The sequence below is a fragment of the Eptatretus burgeri genome, chromosome 5 (assembly GCF_056783735.1).
Source record: "Eptatretus burgeri isolate ZD-2024b chromosome 5, Ebu_testis_v1, whole genome shotgun sequence".
In the NCBI taxonomy this organism is placed as follows: Eukaryota; Metazoa; Chordata; class Myxini; order Myxiniformes; family Myxinidae; genus Eptatretus; species Eptatretus burgeri.
In genome coordinates this window covers 29,881,042-29,892,555 of record NC_140965.1, presented here as the reverse complement: position 1 = coordinate 29,892,555, position 11,514 = coordinate 29,881,042, and the positions used below count along the sequence as shown (strand labels likewise).

Genomic DNA, 11,514 nt, shown 5'->3' with positions numbered 1-11,514 from the left:
ATTTCTAACCTATGAGTAACGTGTTGTAGGCAAGTTATGAGATCGTTGACACACGTTGACACACGTTAATTGTAAGTTAATCATAAGTCGAAACACATCGAGGTAATGGTTAGCGTACCCGAAACTTATTTCTAACCTATGAGTAACGTGTTGTTAGGCACGTTACGCAATCGTTGACACACGTCGACACATGTTACTTGTAAGGTACTCATAAGTCGAAACACGTCGAGGTAATGTTTAGTGTCAGTGTTCTAGACTCCTGGTTTTTTATTGTTTTTTTTTTTTAATTTTCTTCGGTATGACGGTGATGTTGACACTTTGATTTCTAGTGCGGTTATGATTTAAATTGTTGAGCGGCAGCCTATTAATTATATTATATTATATCCGTACTCGAAATCGAAGCGTCAACATCACCGTCATACCGAAGAAAAAAAAATAAAAATAAAAAACCAGGGAGTCTGGAACACTGACGCTAACCATTACCTCGACGTGTTTCGACTTATGAGTAACTTACAAGTAACTTTTGTCGATGTGTGCCAACGATCGCATAACGTGCCTACAACTTATTCCCATCGCATGTGGAACGTGTGAGGCATACTGAGAGTACATTGTAAAATGTTTAACACGTTTAAAATTACAAGACGTACTCCATTTACTACGACGTATGATAGCGTACTTTAGCGTTCTATTCACGTATACCAAACTTACCCAGACCGTATTCGACGTGTGCCAGCGTTTTAGACGCATTTTTCAGAGGTCGGCATACGCTGGCAAGATCGCCAAGGTGTGACTGCGATGTTGACACTTCCATTTCTCCGGCGGTTATGATCTGAATCATTGTGCGGCAGGTTCTTAACAGGCTACGCCACGTGACCGTCGGCGATACGTGCAGCGCGCTATGCATAAGTTAAACTATTGTTGGGCATAGGTTGTGAACGCCGACAACATGCCAAGCATTCGTTGGTATAAGTTATCTATAAGACAACGAAACGTTCTGTGTCCGTTACTAATATGTTATGCATTCGACCAACTCGTTATGAATACGTCTGAATCTTAAAAAAAAACATCAAAAATTCAGCGTAAGCCAGCGTTTTACATACATTTTGATACGTTGCCATTGCTGGATAAAACGTCAAGGTGTGACTGGGCCTTCAGCAGCAGACTTAAAACCATGAAGGGAAGAGCTCGAGACAACGGACTCAGAAAGTCAGTTGTGCAGGCCAGAAAGAATGGAGGTGTTGATGGTTTTTTTATATACATAGTCAAGTCTCATGGAAAAGCAACTACTAGTACACTGAACGGATCATGACACAACGGGCCAAAAGGAACAGCAGAGAGGGGGGAGGGAGGGGGAGGACACCAACAGCAAAGCCGAAGGCCAAGACAGCTAATCAGGGCAAAATAAGGTTTGACTTGGAAGAAATTGCAACATAATTTTTTTTTTTTTAACCACAATGCATTTTATGTGGTCCACAAAACAATACACTGAAAGTCCAAATAAATTTCTGTTGCAGAAAGATGTATAATTTGCATACATCCAATATGGCCGCCAAATATCAAGATCTCGTCATATTTTTGCTCTCGGGTGACGCGTCTTGACTGAGCAACCAAAGCAACACTTGTATTCTAATTCTAGACATTTTAGACCATGTGAAACATAGGGCAACTGCTCAAGCACAATTAAATTATTTCCAATGCATGTAATATTGCAAGTTACTCCTGATACTTTTATCACATTTACAAATTCTCCCTCTTCAAGGTCGTACACGCACGTGTTTTTCATTAAATTTATATATTCTACTTTTATGGAAATAATATTTTTCAAAATAAAGCTATGTTCTCTCAAGACCATTCAACCCAAATTGGCATAAACTCTTATTCAAGTAATATATATATATATATATATCATTCAACTTTCTAATCGAAAACTTTTATCAAAAAAATCACTATTTTATTCTCGTACACCTTGACATAATCGATAATATATGTGACTGTGAATGCTATGGTGACCAATCACTGTCATGGCTAGTCGATCATTCCAAGCACATCATCACCCTACTCAATAAGTTGGCCCGTCAAGTTGGTCATAGCCATCAGTAAAATCTCGTAGCTGCGAGTTGGTAGAGCTTGTACCACGGCATTCTCCGCACCTAGCGGTGCAAGGCAGGTCGTATTTTTGGCACGTGCACCTCCTTGTAGTGCAGTCTTGTTTACATCTGATGATGACATCCGGTAGTTCTGATGGTGCTGTGGGCTGGTCTGTCTGTATGGGCAGACATCTTCCATTCACCGCGTGCCATCCCCATTCTTCTCGCTAAATATTGATATTTTCCCTTGCACGTCAATAAGGCGGCCCTTGCTGATTCTCTCTTGAAGCAATGACAACCCAGTGGAAGTGCCCATTGTATCATTGATGGTAGTTATCACTCCACCACCTACTATGGCCAAGAGGTTCTACGTATGACAGTGATAGTCAGGTGTATGTTGGATATGTGACAGAAATGCAGTGCAGCTGCAGTTGTTTTCAATGGCTACAAAGATTACCTGATGACTAAAGATTCCATGCACCTAAGAAGAGCAGGAGCTTGTGCAGGCATGACAGTGCATCTCATCAGTGACATAGTTATCCAATCCAAGGAGGAGGAATTATCGACCAATAAGCCAAACAAACAGCACTTCATGCATTATCTTAATGACAACAAACTACAGAGAGCTGGGTGCACCACAGATCATGGAAAGCATGATGCTGATATCCTCATTGTCCAAACAGCTGTGGCATCTGCCGGACACAGATGCACCGTTCTGATTGGGGATGACACAATTTAATCGAGACACAGACTTGCTGGTCCTTCTACTGCATCATGTTAAAATGGACGCACATGAGTTGCTCCTGGCACCAGAGCCCAAGCAATCTTCAAACAAGAACTGTATATGGTGAATAAAACAATCGGAGAAGCTTCTTGATCCTGATGTACGTGATCATGTGCTCTTTATCCTGTGCAATTATTAGGTGTGACACAACCTCTGGGCTGTTTGGAATGGGAATGGGTTTGCCAGTGAAGAAGATCAAGAGCGATGCCCTGTTCTGCCAGCAGGCTAAGGTGTTCAGCCAAGCAGTACAAGTGGCAAAGCAAGACACCATTGTGGCAGGAGATAAGGCACTGGTATCTTTATATGGGGGTAACAAAGAGGAAGGACTGGATACCTTATGATACAGGTGGTTTTGTGATTAGATTTATAAGAGCACATCACATGTGGAACCACAAACTCTTCCACCAACTGAAAGTATACACAGAGGCTGTGATACCTATCAGATGATGGAGTAGAAAGGCACAGATATCGACACGAAGCGAGAAGAATCGGGATGGCACACGGTGAATGGAAGATGTCTGCCCATACAGACAGACCAGCCCATAGCACCATCAGAACTACCGGATGTCATCAGCAGATGTAAACAAGACTGCACTACAAGGAGGTGCACGTGCCAAAAATACGACCTGCCTTGCACCGCTAGGTGCGGAGAATGCCGTGGTACAAGCTCTATCAACTCGCAGCTACCAGATTTTACTGATGGCTATGACCAATTTGACGGGCCAACTTATTGAGTAGGGTGATGATGTGCTTGGAATGATCTGCTAGCCACAACAGTGATTGATCACCACAGCATTCATTGTCACATATATTATAGATTATGTCAAGGTGTACGAGAATAAAATAAAAAAAATAACTGGACGTAGTGGCGTGCGCCTGAAATCCGGCTACTCGGAGGCTTGGGTTGGAGGATCGCTTGAGGACGGGAGCTCTGCACTGGGCCGTGCTATGAGAGTGTGTAGGGCAGCCCGGAATCATGGCGAAACCCAATCCTTATGCCTGTGTCGTAAGAGGCGACCAGGGTTGCGTCAGGAAGGGCATCCGGCGTAAAACCTATGCCAAATCAGTGTGCGGATCATAACGGATGATCCGCTGTGGCGACCCCTAACGGGAGCAGCCGAAAGACGAACACAGTACGAGAATAAAATAGTGGTTTTTGATGAAAGTTTTCGATTAGAAAGTTGAATTATATTACTCTGCATCAGAGTTTATGCCAATTTGGGTTGAATGGTGTTGAGAGAACGTAATTTTATTTTGTAAAATATTATATAGCATAGATGTGTCAAAACAGTAAAAGCAATTCGAGCGTTACAAATATTCTTTTCATAAAAGTATAATATTTTATTTTAAAAAAATATATATATATATATTTGTGTGTAACCATTAAATTAAGAAGGGATAATTTGTAAATTTGCTCAAATCAAGGAGCTCATACTTTAGGTCCCCCCCCTCACCTTTTGGGTTGTGCACACACACAAACACACACACACACACACACACACACACACACACCGTTTAACAAAAAACAAGGCAAGAAGAGCCTCTCGAATATCGTACACATGCAAAATTACTGAGATGGTTGCCATGGCAACATAATTCAGCCAATCACAGCCGTGATCTAATCAGGACGAGATAATGTCATGAGGATTCTGCAATATGTAAGCTAAATGCTCAATGTTTTTTTTTGAAATATCGCGTACACAGAAGTACATGGACACGTGATCGGTCGGTCAGAGTTCATTGTAATGTCCCTCGTTGGAGGGGTGTGGAACAATAGCAGGAGTGTTGCAATAATTACATGCATTGGAAATAATCTCAGCATGCTTTAGCATTTCTCCGATTTTTTTTTCGTATTCTAAAACATCTAGAATCCGAATGCAAGTGATGTTTTGGGTGCTCAGCCAAGACGTGTCACCTGAGAGCAAAGATGTGGCGGAATATTGATATTTGGTGGCCATATTGGATTTATGCAAATGAAATTTTTTTTTTTTTTTTTTTTTTTTTTTTTTTTATACCTTGGTCGAGGCTCGTATGAGAGCTAACACACAACTCACAGCAAGGAGGCATGAGACAAGAGGGGCGGGAGTGGAAGGGACAAAACATTGGGGAACAGACACAGGTGAACTGTGGAAGGGAGAGGGATGGGGATGGGACGGGGAACATGGCGAGGGGAAGATGGACATTAAAGGGACTTTCAGGAAGGAAAGCAGGAGAATTGAAGGAAGTGGGCTTGGGTGGATTATCGGGGGTAGAAAAGATCGAGGATTTGGATGGGGGAAGATAAGAGGTGGTGGTGAACAGCTGTTTTGAAAGCCTGAAGGGAAGAATGGGAAAGAATAGAGTGAGGAAGTTTATTCCAAAGGCGGGAAAAAAAGAGGAATGAAAGAGTGAAGATGAGCAGTGATTCGTGATTTTGGTAGTTTTACCAGAAGGGGGTTGTTGGCGGACCTTGAGCGCCCTGTGGAAATGTGGTTGGGACAAATCGCAGAGAGAGCAGGGGGGGCAAGGCTGGAGAGGAGTCGGTAGAAGACAGAAAGACCACCGACCAACCTGCGGTGATTGAGTGAGAGGCCCAAAGACTCAGCTTCATTGCGGGAGATGCCAATGATCTTAAAAGCCCTGGTTTCGACAGCGTGAAGTCGAGAAAGGTGGGAGGCAGGAGCACCAGCCCAGAGGGGAGAGCAGTACTCCATCAGGCTACGGACAAAAGCTTTGTAAGTGGTCAGGAGCTCAAGAGGGCCGAGGAAGGACTTTGCACGACGGAGGATTCTCAGTCGGCGACTGGCTTTTGAGGCAAGGTTGGAAATGTGACTTTCCCAGGAAAGGTCATGGCAGATAGTGAGACCCAGAAGCTTGAAAGAAAAGACTTCTTCCAGAGGATTGTTGAGAAAGTGGATGGGGGGGTTTTGTAAACGGTCCTTTCGAAGAGACATAGTGAGAGTGTGAGATTTGTCTGGATTGAAAGACATGTTCCACGTGTTGGACCAGTTTGTGATTTTATCCAGATCTGCAGTGAGCGAAGAAGCTGCTGCTTGCCGGTCTGAGGGATGACAGATGGTACGGCAGAGGGTTGAGTCATCGGCAAAGAGAAATAGAGGATTTTCCAGAGAGTCCGAGAGATCATTGATGAAAACCAGAAAAAGAACAGGGCCCAGAACGCTACCTTGAGGAACTCCAGCCTGCACAGGAAGAGGGGATGAAAGAACTCCATTTAGGGCCACACGTTGACTGCGACAGGAGAGGAAGTCTGCGAGCCATGAGTGGAGATGGCCTTGAATACCATGGGAAGAGAGTTTGGTGAGTAGGGCAGGGTGCCAGACTGTGTCAAAAGCACGTGATATGTCCAGGGATACGGCTCGGATTTCCTGTCTGGCATTGAGGACCTCCATCCATTGATGGGAGAGCAGTAGCAGCATATCTAGGGTAGAGTGACCTGGTCTGAAACCAAATTGATGATTGGAAATCAAGCCATTGGAGAAGAGGAAGGATTTCATGTCTGAAGCGATGATGGATTCCATAACCTTGCTGATGATTGGGAGAAGGCTGATTGGTCTATAGTTACAGGGATCTGTTTTTGCACCTTTTTTATGCAGGGCAGTGATGTTAGCAGATTTCCAAGCAGATGGCAGATGACCTTGGGAAAATGAGAGGGTGAATAGAACAGAGAGAGGGTGAGCAAGAGCAGAAGAGCAGGCTTTGAGGACACGTGGGCTGATGCCGTCTGGACCGGTTGCAGAATCTGACTCGAGGTTTGAAAGCAAGCTCTCCACCTTGTCAGGAGAAAAGGATACAGAGTCCAGGGACAGTTGGGTGCGACTGGGTAAAGTGGGTAGAGATAGTGATGGGTTTGGGACACAAGATTTAGCTGCAAACACCGAGTTTAGACATTCAGCTTTATCACGTGTGGAATCAGCAGTGCGGCCATTTGAGGTAAGGGAGGGGATGGAGGGGGAACATACACCAGAAACAGATTTGATTAAACGCCACCAGGATTTTGAGGAGGGAGAGAGGTTTGAGAGTTCAGACTTGAGATGAGAAAGATGTTGTTTTCTGGCTCTCCTGAGGGTAGCTACACACTTGTTCCGAGCTTTGTGGAAATATTCATCCATTGTGTCTCATGGCTCTGCTGTACAGGTTCCGAGGACCATTGGGAAGCAGGTGTCGCTGGTGCGGGAGCTTGGCAGAGGACGCTTTGGCGAAGTCTGGTTGGGAAAATGGCGTGATGAGGCCGTGGCCGTGAAGGTGTACTTCTCATTAGAGGAGGCTACCTGGCTACGTGAAACTGAGATCTACCAGTCAGTGCTGATGCGCCATGAAAATGTTTTGGGTTTGTACCACTCTTTACATCCTTTCAAAACCAGTCAATTCAACGACCATATTTGGAGCTGTTAGCTAAAAAAATAAAATGATACATTGATAAAGTTGCATGTTTGAAAAATAACCCGAGACAAATCGAGAGGTTTTGTTGATTTTTTTTTTAAATAATCTCGAAATGAGGATGTCTGTCATAGCTCTTTTTTTACACCACAAATAATAATATAATAATAATACCATTCCTTTTGCACCATAAAGGCACATAGAGCTGCCGAGACAGTTTCATTGGACAGGATGCTACTCTGACGCAAGTTACCCCAAATGGTTATTACCCCAGTACACTGGTACTCATTTTGCCAACCTCCTAAGGATGACAGGCTGAGTCAACCCCAACTGATGTTAATTCAACAGCTGACAGTGGCTCAAACTCAAGACCCTTAGATCCCAAGCCAGTCACTTCAACCACTAAGCCAACACCAGGCTTTACACCACAAAACACACCAACTTCGGAATGGCGCTGCCTGCTGGCAACACATCATGTGTTGTTGGGCTCAAAACCAGTGAATAATGGCATCCAATGATGTCACAACAGAATGAATGTCTCGACAAGTCGATAATGGTGTAAAAGCACCATGAGAACGAATAACTGCTGCAACCCTCCTCGTCCCCTGTAGAAGCCACTGGAGAGAATCCAAAAAGGGTTGTTGCCATTCTTGGTCCAAATGAACCTCCAATTGTGCCAGAATTTGCACAGCAGGATCCAATTTCATAATTATTTACCCAAGAGTGTCACAAACATGCTCTATTGGTTTTTCATCAGCATTTGCTGGCCAGGGCAAAGTGACATCGTTTCACAAGAAGTTAATAATAACTGCATGAGTATCGTGGAGTCTGGATCTCTCGTCCACGAATACAGGTCTGAAGAAGTGGATGGTTGTCAGAATGTCGAACAACACAATCCAAAATGTCCCGATGTTACCTTTCGCCTGTCAGGTTACCCTGTGCAGTGACAAGATCAAGTTTATAATCGTAAGACAGCCCCATATCATAATGGATCCAACACCAAGCGTAACGGACTCCACGATGTTCTTGGATGAATCGGCTGTGTCAGATGATCACCAATCCCGAGTTCTACGACATCAATGTCGTGCAGGAGACATTGACTCTCACCAAACCAATGGATCTTCCTCCAGGATGCGAGATTCCAGTGTTGATGTGTCCGGCACCATTTCAAAGGAGGCTGCTCTGTGTTCTGGGGTGAGAAGAAGGCGTCTATCAGTCTGCTGGCTTTGGAACCTGCAGCATGAGGCTGGTTCCGGAAAGTTATTGTAAAAACCTTGGATGGGGGTTCCCAGTCATGCTGCAGCACTGTGCTTGTTGCAAAAGGAATACGTCTGATCAGTCTGATGAGAGCTGCATCTTCTCTGTTACACGTCACCCTGGGCCGTCCAGATTGAGGCCTGTCTTTCACATCATTGATTTGTTGATGGTTCTCGACCACTTCCTGAAAACAGTTCAATGCTAGTCAAGTTAACTTCGAATTTCACTCTAAGACAATCCCAGCATTATTCAACCCAACAATTTTCCATGTTTGGACATTACCTCGTCTTGAATAGGCCATAGTAACACATTGTGTGTGTGTGTGTGTGTATTGTAATTGTCACGTGCCTTCAATTACAATTACATTACCTGGCAAGCATGGGACTAACCATATCTCCATGTCCACCGGGTTCATTTGACACAAATCAGCATTTCAAAACATCTGACCACAGCGAATCTTCTGACAAGATTGGCCAATTGAGCCAGTCAGCGATCCGCTTTTGTTGCACTTTTGTGCGAACCCAATCTGCCCGGCTAATAATAATAACGAGCGTTGATCGGCGCTGGTCTGGCGCCCGAGCGGGCATGCGGGACCCTCGGCCGGTTGCCAGAGCACAGCCCAGGGGTTTTTGCAGGATGATTCACGTGCCAATTTCGGTGAGGGCGATTCATGTCATGTCGTGAGGTCGGAGCGGAATATTGCCGCTGTCTGAGATGGCCTTGCCAGAAACGAAGTGAGGCGGTTTCCGGACAAACTGTTGTGGGCCGGGGGCCGGGTGAGAATACCACTAGGTGGGGGAAGCTATCTCGGTTCCTAGCAGACTCCCCAGAATTGTAGATCATCGCACATGGATAATTCCGTGACGCAGCGGGTCGCTTAACCGACCGTAGACGCCAAGAACTCAACCGCGTGACCTCGGGTCCTCCCGTCTATGGGTTAAACGGGTTACCCAATTAATCATGTGGTTTAATTACCGGGAAACATGCCCAAGTACGCCTTGTCCGAACCGGATCGGATGCAGCCGAGCGACACTGCCAAGGACATACCGGCTAGAAGGAACAGATCATTGGGAATAAAGTCCCGGCTAAACGAGGATTCTGACCATGCTGGATCAATGAAAGAAACCACAAAGATGAGCTGGGAACATTCCTAATTACGATTTATTTCCAATGGGCGAGGAAAGGTATGTGGTACGATCAGGATTCATTGGGGTGTGTTGTGCAGAGATAGGGGAGAGAGGTGTGGTGCAGCAAATAAACAGGCAACTTACAAAAGGGGACACAGAGCAGACTTAATGTAAAAATAATAACAATAATAATGATAATGATCTTCTGCAGTCTTACTTAAGCAGACAGGCGCCAGGACACAGCACACGCACACACACACACATACACATACACAGAAAACCCGATGAAGAGAAAGTTTTGCAACAGGAAGGGAAAGGAGTTGAGGCTATGATCTCGTTACCTTTGTGCTTGATAGCATGACGTGCCACCAATACATTGTGGGGGTGGGGGGGCATGGAGGGGATGCTCTGTGGTGTGGTACCCGACAGTGGGCACGTCGTCTCTGGCTTCAGCCGCACGTGTGGAGACCGCGTTCGTGAAGGAGGAGCTTGAGTGGAGAAGGGACAGAGTCCAGAGTGCGAGGGCGGAGTGGTAGGCGGGAACATGTAGGCGGGTGGGGTCGACACGTGGGTGGAGATGAGGAGGTGGAGTCCAGACAGCAGGAGGCGGGTCGTGGCGGTGTCGACGAGGGTGAGGCGAGAGTGGGAGAGAGGCGGAGAAAGAGAAAAAAGGAAAGGCGGAGGGACTGCTCCGACCTTTATCGGACTTTCAACGCATGGGGTGGGGCTACCCCAGATCGAAACAACATCACCTGAATCGGGCACTCCAATTGGCCCCGACCCCTCATGTGGCCTTCCAACTTTGGCCGGAAACCCCCTCACTTCGTTTCTGGCAAGACCATCTCAGACAGTGGCAATATTCCGCTCTGACCCCACGACATGACATGAATCGCCCACACCGAAATTGGCACGCGACTCGTCCTGCAAAAACCCCCAGCCCGTGCCCTGCAACCGGCCGAGGGTCCCGCATGCCCGCTCAAGTGCCCGACCAGCGCCGATCAACGCGCCCGCTCCGCGTGCCAACGTGGCCTGCACTGTACATCCCCCGGCTCAATCGCAGCTTCGCTGGCCGGAGAGACGAGAAAACGTTCACCATCCATGGAGAATCCGCTGCTGCCAGCGAGGGCCGAAGATACATCATTATGTCTAAATCCATGCACGTTTCGCGAGCGGCGTACGTGCCTGCTTTCGAGCACATTCCATGCAGTGCACGCGGTTCGGTCATTACGCACGTGGCCAGCGCTCACGTTCGCACGACTCTGCTCGCGAGTGCGCGGGGCGAACACCAACATGTGTCGGATATTGAGGTTGAAAATGAACAAGCCTCTTCTACTCCGCACACTCGTATCCCGCCCAACATGGCGTGGAGTCGTCTTTATCGGCCTCCGTACGCGTTTTGTGCAGCGTGGGCGTCGTGCTGGCCGTGTTTCCTGTGTTGTGAAAAACACCATTCGTGCAGCTTCTTAAGAAGTATTCATTCACATTGCTTTTTAATGCAACCGGCAATCTTCACCAGATCATCGGAAGCTCGAGTCGATAATCCTGCACTGCTAAGCGCACGATATGACTCGCTGCACACGTTGGGTTTAGGGCTCGCCGGGGAAAGAGGGCTCTGTGCAGCAGTTTCCTCACAGCGGCGCCGCACGCGCTGGCCTCCATGAGGGTACACCTCACAGCGAAGGCGCACGTGGCTGATTTACCTCATGAATGATCAGACGAAAAGAAGAAGAAAATGATTTAAGCAAACCTGGCTATTAGATCATCGCAACGCACTCCCTTGTTGTCCCGCAAAACAAAAGGAAAGGGACTATCTACACGTATAATAATGGAATAACTGTCTTGGGGCCACTATCTGTTGTCTGCATGCGGTTCCGAGAACCGC

The 11,514-nt window shown here is 46.4% G+C and overlaps 1 protein-coding gene across 5 annotated transcripts in view; it reads left to right on the top strand.

Annotated features, from left to right (window-relative positions):
* LOC147026141 (bone morphogenetic protein receptor type-1B-like) overlaps nucleotides 1–11,514 on the top strand; it is a 102,044-nt gene that overhangs the window by 66,751 nt on the left and 23,779 nt on the right. For all 5 annotated transcript variants that reach the window (XM_085881264.1, XM_085881261.1, XM_085881263.1 and 2 more), the window contains one exon: nucleotides 7,006–7,198. In XM_085881264.1, the coding sequence (XP_085737390.1) occupies nucleotides 7,006–7,198 (193 nt within the window). The remainder of the gene's footprint in view (nucleotides 1–7,005; nucleotides 7,199–11,514) is intronic.